The 24,792-nt window shown below is 39.6% G+C and overlaps 2 protein-coding genes across 6 annotated transcripts in view; both read left to right on the forward strand.

Annotated features, from left to right (window-relative positions):
* Positions 1-24,792, forward strand: part of LOC147156329 (voltage-gated delayed rectifier potassium channel KCNH4-like) — a 32,004-nt gene that overhangs the window by 836 nt on the left and 6,376 nt on the right. Inside the window, exons 2-15 of one of the 3 annotated variants that reach the window (XM_086063702.1) lie at positions 490-560; positions 3,556-3,761; positions 4,714-4,921; positions 6,366-6,714; positions 14,297-14,530; positions 15,440-15,571; positions 15,725-15,861; positions 17,199-17,439; positions 18,532-18,689; positions 18,811-19,012; positions 19,996-20,190; positions 20,264-20,463; positions 21,257-21,506; positions 22,546-22,760. In XM_086063702.1, coding sequence (XP_085919828.1) covers positions 6,639-6,714; positions 14,297-14,530; positions 15,440-15,571; positions 15,725-15,861; positions 17,199-17,439; positions 18,532-18,689; positions 18,811-19,012; positions 19,996-20,190; positions 20,264-20,463; positions 21,257-21,506; positions 22,546-22,760 — 2,040 coding nt within the window. In that variant the 5' untranslated portion in view covers positions 490-560; positions 3,556-3,761; positions 4,714-4,921; positions 6,366-6,638. Of the gene's footprint in view, positions 1-225; positions 311-422; positions 561-3,555; positions 3,762-4,713; positions 4,922-6,365; positions 6,715-14,296; positions 14,531-15,439; positions 15,572-15,724; positions 15,862-17,198; positions 17,440-18,531; positions 18,690-18,810; positions 19,013-19,995; positions 20,191-20,263; positions 20,464-21,256; positions 21,507-22,545; positions 22,761-24,792 lie in introns of those variants that run through there. The other 2 variants (XM_086063701.1, XM_086063703.1) reach the window with 2 other exon arrangements.
* LOC147156330 (E3 ubiquitin-protein ligase TRIM35-like) lies at positions 174-3,581 on the forward strand. 3 transcript variants are annotated; one of them, XM_086063710.1, is made up of 3 exons: positions 174-310; positions 490-560; positions 1,398-2,912. In XM_086063710.1, the coding sequence occupies exon 3, from the start codon at positions 1,523-1,525 to the stop codon at positions 2,399-2,401; it is 879 nt and encodes a 292-aa protein (XP_085919836.1). In that variant the 5' UTR covers positions 174-310; positions 490-560; positions 1,398-1,522; the 3' UTR covers positions 2,402-2,912. The 3 variants fall into 3 exon arrangements, 2 of the variants coding, with proteins under 2 accessions (XP_085919836.1, XP_085919835.1); XR_015091527.1 differs by lacking the exon at positions 174-310 and adding an exon at positions 3,556-3,581 and having other exon boundaries at positions 420-560; positions 1,398-2,680; XM_086063709.1 differs by lacking the exon at positions 174-310 and having other exon boundaries at positions 420-560.

The following is a 24,792-nucleotide window of genomic DNA, read 5'->3' on the forward strand; positions in this document are numbered from 1 at the left end:
CGGTTCGATCCCCGCTTAAGCACCCTCGAACTAAGAAACATAACGACGAATTTTAAAGGGTGCATAAAACGAGGCTCGATCACGAGAACAAGTAAACCGAAGGCAATGTCTTACACCACTCGACCACTTCGGCGTTTGAGGTTATGGGATTTTTTTTGGTTCTATTCATAGAATCAGTGGTTGTATAATTCAGGCGCAATTTCTCACAATAAGGGATAATTGCGACCGGAAGTACCGGAAGGGACACAAAAGTTTGGGCTAATGGATTCTGAAAAGGGTTCTGGTGCAGACGAGCAGGGTTCGATCATTGGCAAGTACTTTACTGATTTTATCAGGATTTTTCTGTCTAAATGCAGTTTAATAATTTTTTGTTCTCTTGGTTAAATAAAGCTTTTGAAAAAAATAGCACGTGATGATGATTAGCGAAAACCCATTTAAGCTGTGACTAACAGAAAGAGCGCTCTTTTCTTTTTTTCGTCTGTCTGACAGAATCACGTCGACATCCTCTGCCTCCTATTCTCCACTCACTTAGACAAGAAGACCAAAAGCTCTGACAAGAGGTTTGTTTAAAGATTCTTCTTACACTCGTAGTTGTAACTTTTAACATGTTCACCTTTTCAGCAGCGTGCTAACTGCTAACACATTGCTAGCATGCTAGCTAAAATGTTTGCTCGATGGCGGTCACTTAACGTCAACCGCGTGCTAAAATGACATTAACATTTATTAAACACGTTTGACAATAAATGCTCGCGGTAAGTACTTATTTATATCCGCATACATTAGATGGTTAACCAGTAAATCACCAATCATGCATCCTGTAGTACTCTTGTTTCAAATCAAAGGCAAGTCATTGATACAGACATTGAGAAGGAAAGGAGACAGTATTTCACCCTGATGGACACCATTGGTCACGTGGAAGGGAAATTGGCCCATCTCACTCTTATAGTCTGATGCCAGTACCGGTAAACTAAATATCTTCCAAATTTGAAAAAAAAAATCAGGGACCCCATATTCACCACAAAGACAATCAGTCTGCTTTCATGGAGGGCTACGTCACAAATCTGATCCGATTTCCTGGTACAAAGAGTGAGCTGTCAAGTCATCACATAACAGTTTTTTTAATTTATTTTTTTACCCAAATTAGCATTTACACAAACTCAAACATGCTTGAATGACATATCAAAATCAACATTTGCTCTAATTTTTTATTTTTATTTTTCCTAGTCGAATGTTGATTTCATTTTCCGGACGCTTTCTATCGAAGAGCAGCCGCTGTCGCAAAGCTCTTCTTCAAACGCATGACATCGTAGATGAAAGGATCATTGCGGAGTCGCTCACTTTTTTTACTCGCGACTGCCACCTTTGGTCTAAAGCGTAACTGCAGCCTCTGTGTTAAGCTCTCGCATGGCGCCCCCCCAAGACTCCGCACTGAGGAGAAGACGTCTTACAAGCCGATCGGCGCACTTGGAGTCCAAATTCCTTCACCCGAGAATCAACGTTGGAAGCTCGTCCACCGAGGACGATGGCCGGCCGAGTTGAGGACGATCTCAAATGTCCGACCTGCTTGGAGATCTTTCAAGATCCTGTCTTTCTGCCGTGCGGTCACAGCTTCCAGCAGTGTTGGGAGCAGAAAGGCAATCGATCGTGTCCAGTGTGTAGAAAAAAGTGTCGATCGGAGGATGCGCCTTCAAACGTGGCGCCGAAGAACGCGTGCGAGACCTTCAAGCAAGCCTCAGTGGAGTCAGACGACATCTGCATCCTGCACAAGGAGGAACCGAAACTCTTCCGCGTGGACCACCAGGAGCTTGCGTGCCTCAACTGCAATGAAATGACAAAAGGTCACATAAAGAAACTTCGGGAAAGCCTGCAGTGCGCCATGAAAAGACAGACGGAATACAAAAAGGTAATAGATGATTGGAATGAACACGCGGCATGCAGCAAGAAGCGGAGGGAGACGGCGGAAATCAAGATTAAGAAGGATTTCGAGGAGTTTCGCCGCTTCCTGCAGGCCGAGGAGGCGGCCAGGATGGCTGCGGCGAAGGACGAAAAGGAGCAGAAGAGTCGGAGGATGCAGAGGACGATCGACCTTCTCGACAACGACATCGCCGCTCTGCTGGCCGTGATCAGGAGCGCAGAGGAGCAGCTGACCTCTGACCCCGTTTCCTTCACGAAGAACTTCCGGCACGCGATGAACAGAATCCGGCAGCGGCCCCGGCAAGGAGCTCTGCCGGACGAAGCCAAGCACGCGGAAAACCTCAAGTTCCGCGTGTGGGAACGAATGAAGGAGATGGTCTCCTGCAGCCCCGTCGTTCGGGACCCAAACACGGCCGATGAAGAACTCAGTCTGTCTCAGATATATTCAGTGATTGAAAGATTTAAACATTTCAATATTTATTACTGATTTAATTATTTCAATATTTGGTCAACTGTTAACTTTCATGAGGGTTTCATTTATGATCACTTATTTGTCTTTCTTTCTTTTGATCCGTAATCTTGATCTGATCATTTCAGTTCCACATCACTTCAAAAGTAGATAACAGATTTTGACATTTAGCTTTTTTTCTTCTGACATTTTGATCTCAAGTCTGGATCATTTGTGCTGTGTACGTGGAGACTCTGCATATTTGAGACATTATTGTGACCATGATCGGTCTCCAGATCTGCAATGTGGACGGGCACGGTAATCGTTGTTATATTTCGGACATACCGAACGTTGATCATTTACGGAGTATATTTTTTTGGGCTTTTAGCCTTTTTGTGATTTACCCAAGATGACATCATTCTAGCGTCCGCCTTGATAGCAAACAAATCTTTCCGAATGATCCTCTTAACCAGAAGTAAATGCGAAGTTGACGTCGCCTACAATTCACTTTGCCAATCCCGTCCAACGAGAAAGTCCGTCATAAAACAAAACTATTTTAAAAACTAACCATTAATTGACGACAATTAATTTGATTATTTCTTTAAAAAAAAAAGTTACCATGTATATTTAAAAAAGAATACTTTTAAAAAAAAATTTTTTAAGATGACTTGTATAGTCAGGCATTTATTAGAAAAAAAGTATAAGGCTTTTTTTTTTGGTATGTTTCTCAAAAAAAGACGACGCTATTGCTGTTATTTTTTTAAATGACCATGTTAGGTGTTTTTTTTTTTTTTTTTAATTATGTATACCATTAACGAGGAGGTTTTGGTCAGCACGATCCTCATAAATGGTCTTCGGTTAGGATTTGGAAATCTCAATTTGAGAGCATCAAGATTATTCAGATTCAATCGGAGTAAAGTTTTCAAATACCGGGATAGCAAATGACATTGTTGCAGTTTTTTTTTTGTTTTTTTTTTTGGGTCTGTCCTCGGCTGTTCTTGCACAGCTTGCAAGTCTCCCTGTTGGCAAGTATGCTCATATTTTTAGCAGCGTCGTCCTATTTTCTGTCCGCGTTTGACATTGACACTTTTTTTTTTTTCCAACTTCCAATTCTCATGAATGACTCACTCCAAACCCCCCCCCCCCCCCCTCCACACCCCCACCCCCGTTTTCTATTCTCTCGCCCCGTGCAGATTACGTTAATGGTGGTGGTTTCAGGGAGGAAGCAAGTGTTTGTCGGACCTCTCATCCCCACCTCGTGCTTGAAGGATTTAAGCGCGCGCACATCTGCCTCGTGTCAATCCAGTGCAAATTTAGCAGATTGGACAATGGCGGACGGGTCTGAGTTGTCAATGGCCGTGCGGAGGCTTTCATTGAAGGAAATCCAGCTCATCCTCAAGTAACATACTTTTAGTGTACTTAAGTTCATTTTTCTATGTGGGCCGACATGACCGTATCAGAATCATTCCAGAATTGGCGGACATTTTACGTCACATGCAGCCATCAAATGTTCATAAATCCGCATACAAAATACTAAAACATGCAGTTTCTGAGTAAATGTACTTGTCATGAGGTGACCTTTTTTGCTCCTGCGGTGGATTTTATTTTATTTTTTTTAATCATGGCGGGGGCAGGGATCGACCCATACCAAGATGACATCACCGGCTTGGAAGCGCCTTATTTGAATACTGAGGAAGTGAAGTGAAGTGAAAAGCGAACCTACTTTTTTTTCTTAACAATAATAAAACATACACACAAAATTAGCCCTAACCCTCTCACCTCACAATCAACTTGAGAGCAGCTGCGGTCATGACACAATGTACGCCGCCTCCCTTTTGTCCCGCTATGAAAAACCGGACATTTTTATGAATTCATAAAACCCCTGGGACGCCCGGACAGGACATAAAAGTGGACACATCCGGACAAAAGACGACATTTGGCCACCCCTGTATTAGTTAGCCCATTAATAGCGTTTTGCATTGTTTGTTAGCATTGAGCTAAGTGGACATTCCTAAGGCACAACTCTGTGATTTAGTGAAATACACCATGTAGTTGTACAATTGATGTGAGCAAAAGTCTACACACCCCTGCTCAAATGCCAGTTTTTTTGTGAAATCAAATCAGACCAAGGTATAAATTCTTTCATAACTTTTTCCACCATGAATGTGACATCAAGTCCTGTACAAGTCATTTGAAGAAAATATATAATAAGGGTTTTGATTTGAGATAAGAGTGTTTTGAGTCACAAGTGTGGTCACAAAACAAATGGGGAAAAAAAAGTCAAGGTCCCATGGTATTTTTTTTTTCATCACAAAATATGTCTGTCTTTTCTTTACTATCCGCCCTCCCAGACTGGAATCATGTCCGCCAGGTGCTCGTCTATGTGTCCCATCAGGCCGCCGAGCAGATCGGCAGCCCGTCGCCATGTTTAATGGATGGATAAAATACGAGCGAGCCCGCTGGACAATGGGAGGCCATTCAATTAAGAGAGAGAGGGAAAAAAAAGTGATAGGAAGAGCGAACACTGGAACGGAATCCGAGAGGAGAAACATTACGCCGGTAATACTTTCACTACACTTGTTTCCCGCCATTGATCTTCTGAAGCATAACAGCCGAGTCATCCACTAATTGAACAGCATGTCGGCTGTCTTATCTATATTTCATCATTAGAGTTGAAGCTCATATGCACCCGAATAAATGAACACCCAAATAGGGAGGGGGTGATTAGTTTCAAGTTTTGCGTTAGCTTCAATGCAGCTACAAATATTAGCATTTGCTGTTACAATTATCTTGTATTCTGTCACGTTTACATATGAATGGCAAAAAGCTACGTTTATACTGTTTGCGTAAAGTTGGGCAGTCAGTTTGAGCGAGCGTGTTCTTTACGTTGGTATGCTAGCTAATGCTGTATTCTAGCTAATGCTATTGATGAGACTCGTGTGAAGATGTTTTGTTTGTGTCGAATATTAATTTCACTACTGAATATGATTTGTTTATGTAACATGGGTTCACAATAGCGTACATGCTAAATACACGGTGTTGATGCTTTATGATCCTGATGATATTCTTGTATGTGTTTTGTTATTGAGTCATGCTAATTTTGTGTTTTTTTTTATGGATCAAAGTTATTTTTTCCTCAAATACAGCTACCTGTGGGGCACATTTCCACCTGTTGTGGGCTGCCAGTTGTTTGTTGGCTTGTGGGACGTGTTACTTGGCCGTGTTAAGCGTCAAGTCGTCATGACAAACATCTCCCGGCTTATGCGCGTAATCCGCTCTTAGCGGCTTTCCTGCCCGCGGAGCCTTAATTCTCTCACGAGGAGGCTGCAAGGGCGGGGGGGGGGTGAGGGTTCCGTGATGGGAATTTGAAACTTTGACCCTCGGAACGGCACTGACGCGAGTGTAATAAATGATGGAATAATCGATTCTAAAAAAATGTTCGATTGTGCCACCATGAAAAAAGTACGTTTGGACGCGATTGGCCAAATATGGTCAGTTCAATGACACGATTAAAGATCAGCCCATCTGGGATTGACCAATCAGAGAACACGAGTTGTCCCACACGTTTATGCACTGTAAGCGCGTGTTTCGGTTTTTGTGCTTTCGTCTCTCCTGGGACGTACTCTTGAATTGATCCTTCTGTTTTGTGAATTCAGTTATTTTCGATCAGACCAGCTTGGACCACTTCCTCTTTTTTCCTCTTGCACCGAATCATCCATCCAAATGTATTCATATCAGACAGGTTATATAGTACATTTCGAAAAGCTGTCAGTCATGATATCATACAGATAAAGATTATCTTGACCCGAGTCAATATTGACCCGGAACATGCCACGCGGGTTAAATGAGATTCCCGCGAGGGAGGAACACAATAGAAAGCATCCATCTCCTGGCGCACACAAAAACCATGTGCTGATAGTGGTTTCCACGGCTGCCGTCAGCTCCTCTCTCTCTCTCTCTCTCTCTCTCTCTCTCTCTCTCTCTGTGTTTCGCTCGCTCTCAGAGGATGCAAGCATCTGATTGGCCGCCGCCTCGCAGGGAGCGGGATGCAGGAGCGGCAGAAGCAGAGCGGAAGATGCGACGGATCGCCGCGGAACTTCCTCGCAACATGTTTGGATCCTGCTTCTTTTTGCCTTTTAGCTTCTTTGGTTCTAAAATGGCGGAACGTGGCAGCGGCCGCACTCACGGAGCCCCCTCCGGCCACGCCTCTGGAATGACCTGAGCCCGCTCCACCACTCCAGCACCACCCCCAAGCGGGCTCGGGCTCGGGCTCAACATGCCGGTGATGAAGGGGCTCCTGGCCCCCCAGAACACCTTCCTGGACAACATCGCCACTCGCTTCGACGGCACCCGTAAGTGCTCGCTACTTCCTGTATGATGTCACCTGTGTTTGCCAGCGACGTTTAGTGACAAGCAGGACGATGAAATGCTCTTCCACTAGATGGCAGATGGTGCAATTAACTTGACTTTCCAACTGTTGCCATTCCTACAGAAAAAATAGCTGCGTTCCACTAAACAAGCTCAGGAAAGTGAGGACGTTGGGTTGATGTACTGCGTTTCAGAAGGAAAGTCACAAAAAGTACATATTAATACTGAAATAATCAGCGCATTGTTTCATTTTTATTTAGCAATCAAAAAGTTGTGACAAATTGTTTAGTTTGTCTAACGCAATCTTTTTTTCTTCCAGTTTTGTATTTTACATCCCAGGTAAAAGTGCAAAAAGAGGCTTTTTTATTTTATTTTTTATTTTTTTTGTTCCACGGCATATACTAAAAATGACATGGGACTTAATACGTTTTTCTTTCTCCCACTCCTTTTCAGGCTCGGTTTAGTTGAGTATTGTCTGGAGAAAATGATCTATTGTTGATGTTGTTTGCTGCCTGAAATAAATTAACAAATGATAATAATGAAATTTCTCTTCAAAAGACTTTCATTCAATTTCAGAATTCAAAATGATTTATTTTCCAAGTTCCATTTATTAATTATTATTAATGATCCCCAAATAGCTGTTTTAAAAATCAAAATTTTGCTACAATTTGTTCTCTTTTTGGTTCTGAATGTGGAGATGGGATTTGATCGTTGTTCGGTGCAGGGGCGGATCTAGTCTAGTGGGATCGTGGGCCGAGGCCACCCCAAAATCTTATCGCCTTTAGCAGAGAGTTTTGTAGCAGTTATACAAAAAAATGCACAATTTATACAATAAGCTTTTTTGCCCGGTTTTAGTGTTTTTAATGAGTTCAAGAATTTCAAAGCAGCACTTGCATCCTTATTTTTCTGTATGCGGCCATCAAATGAAAACGTTTGGACACCCTTGAAATTGACATTTTTAACTCATTCACTTGCATCCATTTTCACTGAAGCAACCCCCTTCGCTCCCGGCTGATTTTCTGAATTTCGCCTGATTTTGCAAGGCCCACAGAATATTGTGTTCTATTGCTATAAAAACATGGAACCTATCAAAATAAAGATTAGTCTCTTCTTTCATCAGGAAAAAAAGTATATTTGTATCTGTTTCCGTTTTGCAGCAATTAGCATTAGAATATAGCTAAGTTTCATCATTATTCACATTCCTGTTAAAAACACTGGGAAAAAGAGCTTGTTGCAACATGACCTGGGTTGATCTCTTATACTCCTGCTGGCCTTTTTTTTTTTTTTTTTTTTTTAAATAACTACCATTCCTTTAAACAAACTCTTCAGGTCAGAGGCTGCATCCTGTATGCTGTAGCATAAAAAATAAAAAAAACGTAAAATAGAACGTTTGTGTACGTTTTTTTTTTAGGATATCTACTATTCTCAAATTGTAGCTTTTTTGCATCGTCTCTCAAATCTAATAGTTGCAACGACTTTTTGCCCCAAAATAAGTAACAAAAACTGCTTTTGTCAAACACACTCGCAAACTAAATGCGTGTCCTTGACGGCATGAAATGATTTGTTTTCGGGCTTTTCTTGGGTCCCCTAAAATGTGCCCTGTTTTCCTCTGACCTCAAACGTTGAGCGGCCACGGTGGCAAGCGCGTAGGCGGCTGCTTTACCGCTCTGCTGTTTTGTAGCTGCCGCCTCCTCGGGGAGCGCGTGCCTCGTTGTACGCAGCGGCCGCGGGGACTTGTGCGAGTTGTGTGTAGCCGCAAGCCCTCATAGGGCCGCGCTTAAATTCACGGAGAAACCTGATGCAATTTTGCCGTATCGTTCGACACGATGAGCGACATTTCCCCTGAGGTGGAGTTGTTGTCAGAAGCGCACGGCGGGCTTCATCCGAACGTTCTCCCAAGGGACGGAAGTTTCCCACTGGTGGTGTAAAAGTAGAATTAACGAGAGCGTTGTGGCGTAGGATGTTGACGTTGTTTAAAGCCTGATTTGTTAAGTGGTTGCCGATAATGAATGCGTGCGATTGAATCGATCTTGTTTTGATATGATGAACAGGTGCTGAGGCTTTAATCACATACAATATAATAGGTGGGCCATATCTTATTTATTTATTTTTTAACTTTTTTTGTAAACAGCAATGTCTAAAATTGTTAAAATTTGCATTTGCAGTCTTTGAGTGGCATAGTTTTATTTTGATAATTGCTCACAACTGTATTTAAAATGTGCTTTTAATTGTATTATAATTAATTAATACAATATTTTGTTATTTCTATCTCTTGAGTAGGGGTGTCAAAATGAGTGCGTTAATTTAAATATAAAGTTGCTTTAACGCCACAATTTTTTTTTAACACTCAATTACTTGAAAAGCCTGTACTCGGGTCATTCCAGTCACAGCGCAGCAGGCACGTCTACGTCAAAATTTAGCAGTAATAAATGTAATATAATGCATATATTTGTGGAGACTGGGGTCAAGTTGTATTTTGCAATTTTAAGAATGTGCAGAATTTCACAAGTTACTTCATGTTAAAGTTTACATAGCTCTTATTATGAAAAGAAAAGTGCACTGAGCTGTCACCAACGTCATACAAATGCAATTCTGCCATCTAGTGGCAGAGAAATGACCTGAACACAAATCAATATCACACTCGTTTTTTACAGTACATCTTTTTATTTTTAGCTCACTTTTATGAATTATTATGAAATTACTATCAATGACTAAAAGATGCATCCATATTTCTATTAGTTAAAAAAAAATCTACTTTTTGTTAACGAGATTTGGAACAGTTTAAAAATTTGCGATTTATCGTGACCTAACTATTGAAGTCATGCGTTTAATTACAATTAAAAAAAAATTAATTGCCTGACACCCCTACTTTTGAGTAATTTCAGCTAACAAGACAACATTTCTCAGGTTTTAAAACCTTGATCCAGTTACGCTTGCAGCCGATTGTTGTTTGGCAGAAGATCAAGTAAAGCAAATATAATTGTCATTTGCCGACCTCGCCATGACTGCTCTGCATTAAATACAAAATGTATAAGAATGCCGGTGCCAGCTGGCTGGTTGCAGGGCGGCGCAAAGGCCAACGTGCCCGCAGCGGCACTTGTCCTCGGGCCAAATTGCCCCCCCGCTCAAAATAGCTTCCGTGCCGTTGCCGGTTGACAGGTCGCCACCTCTTGTGTGGGAATCAGGCGGCATTGTGGGTTATCCACTCGGTCACAGATAGCGGAGATGTCTCACTTTTTCGAACGCTTCTGAAAAAAAATGGCGAATAACTTTCAGTACCTCACTTTTATTCACACATGGACATGAAAATATGTAACTCATCAGAAGTCTCTTGCTAACCAAAACAGCAGAAACCACTGAGCTCAATCTGTCTTGATTTACACTACCGATGACCGATTGTTTAATATGATTGATTTCTCATCTGTTTTACATCATCATCTCGTTTCCTCTCGTGGTAAAAAATATAGAGCGGTCTATTTGAGGCGTGGCATTTATTTATTCAAGTGGACATTAAACTCCATTGTAAACGTCAGCGTCACAGATGCCACGTCTACTAACTTGGGTGGTAAAAATAGGGTGATTTAATTTATTTTGTTAATATATTTGAGGTGTGTTATTTATTTATTCAAGCGGATGCTTAACCGCGCCGTGCAGATAAATTGGTGAATTATAAATAGTGATTCGTTGAGTTATGTCAAAAGGCAGAGCACAACTTTTATGGTGTTGAAAATGTGTCAGATCGGCAACAAAAGACCGCGTTGAAAAAGTGCCGACTCAGCAGCAGCAAATGTCAAAACAGCGGCCCGCATGTGTCGCTCTTCGCCACTTGTACACGCACGCACATTTATTTTTATATTTTACGCAGCCGCCAAATGGTTCACATCAATCAATCCAATTATGCTGTTAAATTAAGTTTTATGTATTTTATTGCGCACCTTAAAAAAATAAAGCCATTTAGGTTCTAATTAATTTTGTTTTGCCGAAGGCATTCATTTCTCATCACTATTGATTTGGAGCTTGGAAAAAAAAAAAATCTGAGCCTGCAAAGCAATTCGACATGAGGTCAATGCTAAAGTTAGCACCAGCCTATTTGCACGCCTGATACGCGTTTTGCATTTGAACCGTCTTTCGCTTTCATTGTTACTCATTTTTAGGCAACATGTTGACCTTAAACATTGCCAAGACCGTTCATAAGACTGTTCGGCGTCGTATTTTAAAGTTTGCCCTCGTGCGCCTCGCGCTCTCGTGCCGCGCACGTTTGTGCCGCTTACGCGTGTACGCACATTCACACAGTGACGACGGCGGCGGCGGTGCGCCGACAGCTGCGGGCACAGATAAGAAGCCCCTTTGTACCCGCTCAGCAAACACCTTTCACTTGCAAGACGCGCAAGCGGTGGCGAGGAGACAAGTCGCATTGTGACGCAAATACACACACGCGGTTGAGAAATAACGTACGATTCTTTTTCTCCCGCCATTCGTAAGGACCGATAGCACCAGCAAGCCCCAGTGAGAAATATCGATGCCAAAAAACAAACTGTTGCCTTTAGCACTACCTCGCATTCGCAGCCTTCCTTTTGTAGGTTTAGTACACGGTGGTACCTTTTTAAGTTTAATTTGTTCCCCAGTGAAGCGAATAGAAAGCCTTCCAAAAACAACAAAAACAGAAAACTAGCTCTCTAAATCTTGCCACGAAGACATAACTAAAGAGAATGTAAAGAATTCAACAGTTTTTGCCTTCATTTTTTCCCCTTCAATTCATTGGAGGCTGTGCTGTTCCTTCTGATGTACGCACCTTGGCCACTTGGGGGCAGTATAATGCAGACAAAACTTCTCCGTATGAGTGGTTCTTTGCAGAAGATAAAGAATCCTCAATATGCCTGATGTAAAAACAAAGTTCTTCCTCTTTTGTCAATACAACGTAATAATAAATTAACATTCAAATCAACATGATTCCGCTCATGTTGTCTTTTTCTTGGCAGGAAATAAAGTTTAGAGTTGGCTAAAACTAGCGCTTAAGTTACTACAGAAGTCACTACTGGAATAATGATTTAAAAATTGTCCTGACAAACTCGATTAATTGCCCTAGTTGTACAAAATAGGCAAATCCTAACTAATAGTTCCCATAGCTAGGCTATGCTAACGACTTGATTGATTGATTGCGAACGTGATCAGCGTTGCGGACGTCCTTCTCCTTGTTCTGTTTGAGTGCTTTTGGCCCACAAACCTAAAATGGAGCACGCTTGCTCATCGGCGTGCGAGCGCGTGACAATGCCAAGCAGTCTAATCTTCTGCTGGAGATTGCTCCCAGTGGCCCCGCCTCTTCCTTAACGACACATCTGTGCCGACTCGCCACCGCTGTAATCGTACGTGGCGTTTCGCAACCGAGACACATTATGCTTTTTTTCCCCCCCTAAACATTCCCCTTTTTTTGTGAAAATAAACCTGCCATGTGTGAAGCAGTGGCTGTGATTTTAATATATATATATCTTTTTTTGTGACAACCCAAAACTATATATTCAAAAAATGAGACTGAGAAGCTGCGAAGTGTAAAAAAGAAAAAAGAAAAAAAAAAGCACAAAATGTGCGCTAATGAGCAAAACAAGTGCTGCAGCTTGACATTTGGACGGATTGCTCGTGTGCACGCTCATCGGCTTTTATTGCTTTCTTCCTTCTAATAACAATCATCATCATCATCATCATCATCATCATCATGGCGCGGCGTGCTAATCATGTGTCAGGTTGATGAGAGTGGCAACATTTCAATCAACACACGCGCCGCGTTAATTGGGCCGCCTTATTGCATTTTGCTTTTGCCGCACGGGGCCTTCTGATAGACCGGGATCTCCTTGCCTCCACTTTCGCAAATGGAACCTCAAATGTGAAGTCCAGTGGGCATAAAACAAATCAACAAAAACGTTATTTTATTGGCGACAATGATTGTAGTATTATTGGGCCAAGTTAAAATTTTGTCAAATAGGTTTATAACTTTATAACTCATTCATGCCATTGACGGCTAAAAACGTCAAAAATTTATTTGGGCTATTTCTATTAGTTTATGATTTTTTTCCCTCTTTTGTTAACAAGAGTATGAAAAGCTAAAAAAAAAAAAATATTATTGTATTTATTGTTATTGTAAATAGGAGTGAAGTCATACGATTAATTACATTTTAATTGCCTGTCGCCCCTAATTTTAAATATTTTTATTTTATTTTATTTTTTATGAATTTATGGCAGTGAATGAGTTAGTCAAGCAAAAATGGCCAATTTTGTTGTTGTGGAAGTCAACATTGTTTTCATATTTAGAAATGTCTACAAATTTTAAATGAAGTTGTCTTGTAATCAGCATTTTTACTTTTTTTTTTAACATCCTTAAAAAAAAAAGGATGATATCTTGTAACATTTTGTTTTACAATTTAAAATTTTCTAATGTTATTCTGCAGTGTTTATTTCAAATGTGTATTTTTTTAAACTTAAAAATCGGATGATAACAATAATAATAATGCATCGGATCTATATGGCGCTTTTCGAGACACTCAAAGACGCTTTACAATGGAATGGCTAAATTGTTCATGCACTCGCACGTTCACACTCCGGTGGCCTGGCGGCAAACTACTTAAGTAGCCACAGCTGCCCTGGGGAAGGCAGGCTGACGGAAGCGTGGTTGCCAGTGTGCGCCTACGGCCCCTCCTACCACCACCAAACATTTGCACCTTCCGTACACCAGTGTAAGTAGCTATTTTGTGAGATACATTTTAGGAGATTACAAATTATTTTTATCAAATCAAATGATATAATTAAAAAAAATGGCAGGTGATGTCAGTGATTTAACAATCAATATTTTTTTTTTTTACATTTTCAGTTTATTTTTGTATTAAAAATGGTGTGATAGATTGTAATCAACTTATTTCATTTTTTTTCTTGTCTTAGTATTTTACTCACATCGTATTTAATCAACTTTAAAAGGCGTTATTTCTTTCCGAACAAATGTAGCGATTTACCAGACACTGTTATATTCTTCATGAAATAAAACGTGACTTTTTTCATGTTCTTCTCACATTCTGACTTTAATTTAAAATTTAGAATTTTACATTCAGAATGTTCAAATGTGTGATGTATTTTTTTATTTTATAAAAATATGACCACCATATTGAGGTGTATCGCGGTATCGCTGTAGTACATTTTCGAATGCATTTTATTAATTTTTTTACAGTAATGTACTTAAAAATATATATATTTTTTTAACCACATTTCAGAAGGTTTGAACATTGAGAATGTTTAAACGAGAGAAATGTGAGAATATGTAAATGCCTTGATGAGAAAAGTGTATAAACTGTGTGGTGAGGTGTTTTAGAGCCTTAAAACATTGATAAAAAATGTAAAACATAAGGCTAGCTACTTCGCGAATTTCATTTATTGCAGGCATCTTTTGGCACCTAATCCCAGCGGGAAACGAGGCAACATTGTACTCTAATTGCATTTTCACGTATTTCCTTCAGCGCCGAGCAGAAAGATGAACTGGAGCGTCTTTTTCTTTGTCTTTTGTCTTTTGGCCGCTGCGGGCGTCAGACAGCAACTTCCTGCTGGGCAACGCGCAGGGCCAGCGCGGCTACCCCATCGTTTACTGCTCGGACGGCTTCTGCGAGCTGACGGGCTTCACGCGCACCGAGGTGATGCAGAAGAATTGCAGCTGCCGCTTCCTGTACGGCGCCGACACCAGCGAGCGCGTGGCCCAGCAGATGGAGAAGGCCTTGGAGGGACGCCACGAGTACCAGGCCCAGGTGCACTTCTACAGGAAGGACGGTACGACGTGCGGACGGCTCATCACCTTGAGCGTCATCTACTTAGCTGGCGTTAAGAGATTTTTTTGTACTCGTTCACTGCCAGACCGGTAAAATTGGATCATTGAGGTCTCTAGATGTCAATGGCGGCGAATGAGGGAGTTGTTTTCGATTAGCGATAGACTGAAGTGTTTTTTTTTTCAAGGCCGATACCATATACCAGTTATTGGTAGGCAAGGGGGCCAATAACCGATATTTCAAGCCGATATTCATTTGCAGTAAAAGAGAAAATATTAGCGTCAAAAATAATAATAATAATTATAATCTTTTCATTTCAAACATATATAAAGAATTGACAGCCTTTGTTTAAAAATGATAACAAAAGCATTCCAGGGTCATCAGCATGTGTTAAGCTAAATAGAATAAGCAAGTAAATAGTTTTCTACTGTAAATAAAGTTTTCCCAAATTTCAACATAATTTCTAAATTAAGTCTAGGGAGTTCCTCAGCATCATTTTTTTATAAAGTGGAAATTTAACATTCTAGTAAATAAATATATACTTTTTAAAATCTTACAAGTATATAAAATTAATGAGGGATGGCTATTGGCTCGATCCTAGTTTTACTTGAAGTACTTTTACTTTACTTTAATTCCAGTCACCGATACTTAAGGCAAACATTTACTAAATCCTCCTCAGCACTCGTCGGTGAATCATCATCTGCGTCAGAAAGGTTTTTGGTCACATTTTTTTGAAGTAAAAATGTAATTTTATAGATAAAAAGTACTACAGGTATAAGTACTCGTTATCGACGAGTACTCAAAGAGTGATTACTCTACTGGTATTGGTCTGAAAAAAGCAATATTGAGCATCCTATCGATTTTGTCAACTCAGAAATTTCCCAGAAGCATCTCTTGACTGTTTTTGTGTCAGGCGTGGCCTTCTGGTGCCTGCTGGACATTGTGCCCATCAAGAACGAGAAGGGCGAGATGGTCCTCTTCCTCTTCTCCTTCAAGGACATCACCGACAGCCACGGCAAATGTCCGCACAGAAGCACCAGGGACGGTAGATGCGCGTCTTCTTCGCCCAGCAAGGAGTAGCCAATTTCTTTGAAATAATTTGATATCGCGTCAAATCCGCATCAGCACTTTTTGTACTTTCTCGCCTTTTATGCTAGCACATGAGCTGTTAGCATTGTGGTGTGTTTTTGTGCGCTAGTTTTGGAGGAGGACAAGCGTCGGCGGCGGAAGGGCAGCTCCCGCCTGAGCGAGGCCCGCAAGCGAGGGCGCACCGTCTTGTACCAGCTGACCAGCCGCTTCTCCCGCCGCGCCAAAGGCGACGTCAACCTGGGCGGGGTCAGTACGCCGCCGCATTACAAAAACAAAAACCTGCACCACATGAGGCAGATTAATATAACATTTTAAGCATATCCAACAAATCGCAAATAAATTACAAATAAGTCAAACAATGTATATAAAAAAATTAATTATACAGAGTAGTCATTAACTCATTCACTCAAAGCTATTTTCACTGAAGCAACCCCCCTTCGCTCCCGGCTGTTTTACTGGATTTTGACTGAAGGTTCACAGAATATTGTGTTCTATTGCTATAAAAACATGGAACCTACCAAAAGAAAGATTAGAGTCTCTTCTTTCATCAGGAAAAAAAAAGTATATTTCCATCTGTTAACGTTCTGCAGAAATTAGCATTAGAATATAGCTAAGTTTCATCATTATTCACATTCCTGTTGAAAACCTGTCAAAATGAGCTTGTTGCAACATGACCCCTGGTTGATCTCTTATACTCTGCTGCCACCCACTGGCCATTTGTGTAATAACTACCATCGTTTCAAGCATTGAGAGGATGCATCGAAGCCTTCTGGCTTATACTGCCCCCAGGTGGGCAGGGCGCGCACAGACAGAGCGGCACAAACTTCTCTAAGGTAAAGGAAAAAATGTGGCAAAAACTCCTTAGAAAATATTCTATCCCAAATTGTGAATGTCACAGAATTGTCTTTCCACTTTCTCCATCAAGCCCAAAGCCTGCTGGGAATATTTACTTAATGAAGTGCTTCGTCCTCACCAGGCCGCGCTCGCCCTTTTTCCAATCACCGGGCTTGCGCCGCGACATCTGGGACGAAAGGCAAATTAAAAAGAAGAGTGTCGCGGGGGAGGTGGGGGGGCGGGCTTAAACGGCAGCGGCTTTTCTCGACATGGCCTGGACGCTCATTAAAGCGTCCGCAGCTGTTGATGAAGCCTTCTGCTTCGAACCAAAATGCTCAACTTCCTGTGTCTTTTCAGGCATGGGTTCTTGACTCGTTTTTTGTGGGTCTTCTCATGATAGACGTGGACGCTGAATTTTTGGGCGTGGCTCGTCGAGTTTTTTTTGGGGGGTCTTCTCATAACGGATAGACAGACCTACCAAATGTGATGTCACACGTAATACTTGAGTGTCATTTTTTGTAGCGATGTGAACACTTTGGGCTTTAAGTTGACTATTTTTTGCGGTAAAGTCTCATCAAAGATCTCTTCGAAAGATTATTTTCAATAAAAAAAAAAATCTTCCAAATTTGCATTTTTATTGCTTAATATATTGGCCTTTAACAGAAAAAAAGCTTCTTTGACTAAATTCACAGCAAATGGAGACATCCTGATTTTTGCATCCAAAAGTTTGACCATCCCACATTTGTCAGAACATGATGGAGCGTCCGTCGGTGCCGGAGTACAAGGTGGCGGCGGTGCAGCGGTCTCGCTTCCTGCTGCTGCACTACAGCGTGTCCAAGGCGCTGTGGGACTGGCTGATCCTGCTGGCCACCTTTTACGTGGCCGTCACCGTGCCCTACAACGTCAGCTTCACGCCATACCACGACAGCGTCACGGCCGCCCGCTCCACCATCGTCAGCGACATCGCCGTCGAGATGCTCTTCATCACAGGTCGGCGCCACCGGCACGTTCTTGATGCAATGTCCGATTCTATGCAAAAATTATATTCTAGTAATAAGAAAATGTACCGTTTATTTACATTTATTTAGGGAAGTAATCAACTCTTGATGCATACAACCCCCCCCCCCCCCCCCATAAAAAAAACAATGGCAAATATTTTTTCAGAAAGGCCTATGCATCCCAATATAGCATTTTTTCTGAAAATGCATGAAATAGTTTTAAGTGATGTAGTATTTAATAATGTCATTTGAATCTTTGGAAAAAATAAATGAATATCAGCTACAATTTTAATAAAATGTATAAATATTGTCAAATTATTAAGTATTGTTTTTAAATATGATAAGCATTTTTTTAAAATATTTAATTTCAGTTAATACATTTTTTGTAAAATAAATTAATAAATACATACTTATTGTAAAATTATTAAATATTGTTTGTAAATAAAATTTAAGCAATAGTTTTTTAAAATAACTGATAAAATATATTGATAAATACATGTGTATTGAGAAATTATTAAATATTGTTTTTAAATATGATGAGCAAAAATAATGTATTATATTGTTTTTATATTGCATTTAGTAATTAAATTTTTTTAAACAATGATATTAACTCACTTTTTGTTGCTTTATTATTTATTTAATCATTTTTTGTACTAACATCATGTCATATTTTTAATCTTTAAAAAAATTTAATTCAAATCAGCCGCAATTGTAATAAAACAAATGAACACTTATTGTAAAATTATCAAATGTATTTTAAATATGAGCAAAGAAATATTGTTTTTTTGTATTTAATTTCACTAACTTAATAAAATAATTTAATAAATACATACTGTAAAATTATTAAATATGTTTTGTAAATAAAATGTAATCCAAATTTTTGTAAAATAACTTTGATAAAATACATGAATTATGCAAATATTGTTTTTAACTATGTTGAGCAAAAAATGTATTGTATTTTTTATATTGCATTTAGTCATTCTTTTTTTTTTTTTTTTTTTTTTTTTTTACTGATATCAACTCACTTTTTGGTGCTTTATTATTTATTTAGTAATTTTCTGTACTGACATTTGTATTGTTGCAGACATAATCCTGAACTTTCGCACGACCTTTGTGAGCCAGTCGGGTCAGGTGGTGTACCAGTCGCGTTCCATCTGCATCCACTACGCCACCTCGTGGTTTTTTGTGGACCTGGTGGCCGCTCTGCCCTTTGACCTCCTCTATGCCTTCAACATCACAGTGGTGAGGAAGTCCTGTGATGCTCTCGCCAGTGGGCAAGGAGTTAAGTCAAGTCATCTTTATTTATGTAGCGCTTTCAAGCCAAAGCTGTTTTGTTGTGTGTGTGTGTGTTGTGCGGCGGCAGACGTCGCTGGTGCACCTGCTGAAGACGGTGCGGCTGCTGCGGCTGCTACGGCTGTTGCAAAAGCTGGACCGCTACTCGCAGTACAGCGCCATGGTGCTGACGCTGCTCATGTCCGTCTTCGCCCTGCTGGCCCACTGGATGGCCTGCGTCTGGTACATGATCGGACGCAAGGAGCTCGAGACCAGTCACACCTGGGAAATAGGTCAGTGGTCGAACCAGCGCTTCGTTCCATCTGGAACATACTGTCTGAAATTCCTAACAATAAAACGCTCATTCAGTGAAGCTTGTGTAATGTCTATTTATAGAAATGCAGTGCATAACGGGGGGAAAGGGACCGCAAATAGCAAAAATCAGTGTCGAAACAAAAAAGTATTATTCTTTTTTTCAGAAACGGCAAAAATTCATAAAAAAGGCTGGGATAAATCGGCCATTAGTGGTTTCCGTGAATTCAAATTGTTGTTTTTTTATATTAAAATTAAATATTTTTTTAATATTTTTAAAAAACATTTACATTTTTACATTTAATGTCGTATTACATACAAAAAGAGCTGAAAATTATTATTTTAAAGAAATGCAATGGTTGGCTTGGCAAACATTTTTATTCTATTTTATACTTTTACATGTTTGTCATTTGAATGAGTATTTTTACCTTAAAGCGTAAAATATAATTTAAAACTGTTTTAAAGAAGAAATCCTATAGACAGCAGAAAATAAGATTAAAAACAATTTCCGTAAATGTAATTTTTTTTAAATAAGAAAAATAGAAATTTTCAACTTAGTAGTTCAGTTTTAGTTAATTTATTTGGTTGTTGTTTTTTTGTCATTTTTAACCAATTTTAGAGATAAAACTTCAAATTAATATTTGTAAATAAGGTGCAAAAAACGTTTTTAATTTAAAGTTTTGATTTTAACTAGACAATTTTTTTTTATTGCCTCATAATCTTTAACTATGTAACATTTAATCATTATTATTAATAATAATAAAATACTTGTTGTTAGTGTGATTAAATACACATTTTTGTATTATGGTCAAATTAATTATTGCAATAAAAAATGAAATTCTAACGTATGAAATTTATGATCTAATGTGAAATAATTTCAATTTGAATCCAACTTAAAAGTTTTTTTCAATGATGAACTAAAAATATGCGAGCAAGCCATTTTTGAACTGTCCTTTTTTGTCAGGATGGCTGCACGAGCTGGGCAAGCGTCTGGACTCGCCGTACGCCAACATTACGACGGGCGGGCCGTCGGTGCGCAGCGCCTACATCGCCGCCCTCTACTTCACCCTCAGCAGCCTGACCAGCGTGGGCTTCGGCAACGTCTGCGCCAACACCGACGCCGAGAAGATCTTCTCCATCTGCACCATGCTGGTTGGCGGTACGTACGCGCGCCCGGCCCGCCTCCGGCGCCGGAAACCTCGCGGGCACTGACGGGAAATCCTCCCCCGCAGCGCTGATGCACGCGGTGGTGTTCGGGAACGTGACGGCCATCATCCAGCGCATGTACTCGCGCCGCTCGCTCTACCACACGCGCATGAAGGACTTGAAGGACTTCATCCGCGTGCACGCGCTGCCCCAGCAGCTCAAGCAGCGAATGCTCGAGTACTTCCAGACCACCTGGTCCGTCAACAACGGCATCGACGCCAATGAGGTAGCCACATGTGTTCTTTTAACTTTCTTCACTTGTTCTTCTTAGCTAACTCTAAAAAATAAAGTAAAATATATCAAATATGTTTTTAATTCCAGTTTTGTAGTTTTTTGTTATAATTTTACATTTAAAAATCACAAATGTCTGTTTAAGAGTCATAATTTTAAAAGGTACATTTAAAAATATATTTTAATTTAAGTAAAGTATTTATAGAAATATAATTACACATTTCAAAATCATTTTCAGGAAAAAATGTGTAGTAGTTTTTTATTCTACTTTGAAAAATACCAACATTTCTTATTTTTTATATGTTAATTAGTTTAAAAAAAATAAAAACAATACATTATAATATCTAGTAAAACTTTGTTTAAATTATTTTACTTTTAATATGAAAATTACTCTATTATTTTAAAAAATTAAAATACTGTATTTTGGTTTTATTTATTTTTAATACATTTTAAATTAATGTTAATTTTGAATTCATAATAATTATTTTTTTTAAATATGTTTGAATTCTAATTCAAAATAATTAACTCCAATATAAAAACCCTGAATAAGTAAAGTCACGTATTTTGAAAGCGCCAATTTACAGCAAGTTTTTTTTTTTTTCCAAAGTTAGTTTAGAATTTAAAATGCCAAAATTCTAAATAAGGAAAGACTCATTGTGCCTTGAGTTTCTTTCTTGGGCATTTCACTCCCAGCGCTGAACTTCCCCCCCATCCGACTGTTGGTTACAAGCTTTGCCATTTGACATGTGAATGATTTTTTTCCACTGTTGTAACCTCGCCACGTGCAGCTCCTGCGCGACTTCCCCGACGAGCTGCGCGCCGACATCGCCATGCACCTGAACAAGGACATCCTGCAGCTGGCCGTCTTCAAGGGCGCCAGCCGAGGGTGCCTGCGCTCGCTCTCGCTGCACATCAAGACGTCCTTCTGCGTGCCCGGCGAGTACCTCATCCGCCAGGGCGACGCGCTGCACGCCAACTACTTTGTCTGCTCCGGATCCCTGGAGGTCCTCAAGGATGGCGTGGTGCTGGCCATACTCGGTTCGTAGACCCCGCCGCTTCGCATACTTTTTACAAGAGCCCGACGGATGTATTTGGACTATATTAGCTTAGTCGATATGTCTTTTAAAAATTGGCCGATATTTTTTATTTTTTTGCCATTTTTTTCACCCTTTTTTGCCAATTTATTTATATATATATTTATTTATTTTCTTTTGCCAATTTTTCACCTTTTTTTTTTTACATTTGTACATTACATTGTTCAGATATCCATTACTGAAAGGGTTACAACGCAGTTTTTTCAATCATTTTTTGTCCAGGTTAGCGGTAGTCAATCAGAGGCACTCTGGCGCCCGCTTATTATTTATGGAAAGATCGACTGTGATGGCGGACCAAAGTGCCGTAGTTTGGATCAGATAACGTGCACTTGTTGAGTTCTCGTGGGTAACCGAAAGCTCCAACGATTAAATCGATCCCTCCGATGTTGGACACTGATAAATTAATTAAATGGTGCCAGCCTGACTGACACATAGTAGATGGAAAATTCTGTATCATCTGACCAGATTTTTTTATTTTTTTTTAAACTCATTCACTCTCAGCCATTTTCACTGAAGCAACCCACTTCGACTGATTTTGCAAGGCCCACGGAGTATTGCGTTCTATTGCTTTAAAAACATGGAACCCACCAAAAGAAAGATTAGAGTCTCTAATTTCATCAAGAAAAAAAAATATTTGAATCTGTTTCCGATTTAAGGAAAATAGCTTTTTGGTTGATCTCTTATACTATGCTGCCACCTGCTTGCCGTTTTTGTAATAACTACCATTGCCTCAAGCGTTCTCTTCAATTAAGAGGCTGCATCAAAGCCTTCTGTATGCTCTAGCATTAAAAACAACAACAACACACATTCAAAAACGTATAAATATGTCTTTGGGACTATGGTAATATTCCAAATAGAACATGTTTATGCGTCTTTGGGAGCAATTGAGTTCAACTAAAACAAAGCTACTGTAGCACATCATGGCTGCCAGCGACGGAAGTTACCTTATATCTTGGTCCTGTGTTGTATTTTTGTTGTTGCAGGCAAAGGCGACCTGATCGGCTGCGACCTGCCGGACAGCGAGCAGGTGATCAAGACCAACGCAGATGTGAAGGCGCTGACCTACTGCGACCTTCAGTACATTAGCGTGCGCGGGCTGAGGGACGTGCTCCACCTTTACCCCGAGTACGCCAGCGTCTTCGCCTCCGACATTCACAACAACATCACCTACAACCTGCGAGAGGGCAGCCAGAACCAGGTACCGCAACAATAGGCACACACACTTGATCAAATATGTATTTTTTTCATTTTTATTATTAGTACAATAAATTGTATTTAAAAACAGTTGGGTCGAAAGTAACCCAATTATGGATCAGAAATGTAACCCAATTATGGATCAGAAATGGACCAATTCACATTTTTGACGCATAGTTTAGAGTGCAATATTTAATAATTTTACAATATGGATTTATTTTATTTGTTATTTTATAAAAAAAAAAATGCAATTAAATATAAAAAAATACAATTGTTTTTGTTCATTGTATTTAAAAATATTTAATTATATAAAATAAAAAAGTTTACAATATATATTTATTAATTTTATAATTTTATTTAAAAAATAATTATTAAATACAATTAAACATAAAAAATACTATAAATTGCTTTTGCACGTTGTATTTATCATTATTGAATGATTTTACATTATAATTTCAATAATTTATTTGATTACAATTGTAGTTGAATTTCATTTTTTTCAAAGATTTAAAAAAATACATAATTATGAATTATAATTAAATTATATATATATAAATGTTTTTTAGGGGTGTGCTTTCATAAATGTATTTACATTTTTGTATCCTAAATTAGAAACATTTTAACTAAATTGTCACTTTTTTGTAGTTGTTTTGAACAATATGGTATTTTTTGTTAACATTATGATATTCTTTTTACACACAAATATTCTTTTACGTACCTATGATCAATTGTTCTTCACTCAAGGGGGGAGGCAGCTTGCGAAACGATAGCTTTTTAGTGCGTCTATCTTGCTGTTTCCCAAATACAAAATTTTCTCGCGCCACCTGTTCAGAGTTTGAGGGCAAATAAAATGACGTCCAGCAGTGACTCAGCGGGACATTTTTCCGCCTAGGACGGGAGACGCTCTGGGACGCCGTCCAGTTCCTGCAGCCATTAGTCCGAAAAGCTGATAAAACGTTGCCAAGGAAACAGACCGTAGCAAACGATATCGCAGTCCAATGTGCCAGATGGAACGCTATTTTTAGGATTGCTTTTTTCAGAGTCAGGGAAAACCCTTCAATCCTGGTTTTGTAACAATTTGCTGCAGGGAGATGAGTTGGTGGGCGGCGTGGGCTGCCCGAACCGCGTGGCGTTTAATTGCTCGCGCCTCTCCGCGGGAGACGGAAAAAGCAGCGGCCAAATGTGGAGAAGACGACCACCGCACTTTCATGAGTTGTTGCTATTTTTACACTCAACGATAGATAAGAGCTTGAAAAACACACATTTGTCAGCTCAGAGGAAGAAAAAAAAGTTTTCATCTCTCATCAAAGGGGTCTTAAAATTTTGGAGTACTTATAGCTCCCCCTAACACTAATTAAACAAAACTACCATGTGTATCCATAAATGCCATATGACATAAAACTACCTATTGCACATAGTCGTATTTTTGTCATTGATTGTCAAGAAAATAAGTCTTGACAATTTTTGAAGAAAAAATGTGTAATGTTATGCAAAAGAAATGTTTTTCAAACCAATACCAGTACAAAAGTTCCCCTCACAAAACAATGACAGATTTTTTTAAAGAAAAACCTATATGGCATTTTTCCTTGGCTGGTATTGATTTAGCACCCATACAAACGCCTCGTATCGATACTCGTCCTTCCCTAGTGATGAGTCTGCATTTAGGGAGTGCCCCACCTTTGTCAAATAAAAAAATAAAAAAACGCGTGATGTTTTTTCACATTTGTCTTTTTTTAGTGGTCAATGATGATGAGTCCCGTCAACTCTGCCTAGCAACAAGTGATGGAAAGTTTTATTATCTTAAATGGGGAGCGGCGGGTGTTTATGCCAGTTTTGTTTTTTCTTTGGCAGCCATGAGCCTTACGAACTCTGCCTAGCAACACGTGAAATGCACGTTTGCAAAAACATGGTCACTGTTTAAAAACTATAAATAAATGTTTTTTTAAATAATTTTATTGTGTGAACTGTGACTTTTAGGCTGGTGCACAGAAAACTGCATTCCCAAAACGTCAACAAATACGACTTTGAGTGACATT

Source organism: Leptonotus elevatus, chromosome 20, assembly GCF_054856555.1.
Source record: "Leptonotus elevatus isolate MCC_2025b chromosome 20, RoL_Lele_1.0, whole genome shotgun sequence".
NCBI classification, from domain to species: Eukaryota; Metazoa; Chordata; class Actinopteri; order Syngnathiformes; family Syngnathidae; genus Leptonotus; species Leptonotus elevatus.

What these genes read in the sequence shown, in the direction of transcription:
- LOC147156330 (XM_086063710.1), top strand. Translation starts at nt 1,523, where the DNA reads ATGGCCGGCCGAGTTGAGGACGATCTCAAATGTCCGACCTGCTTGGAG.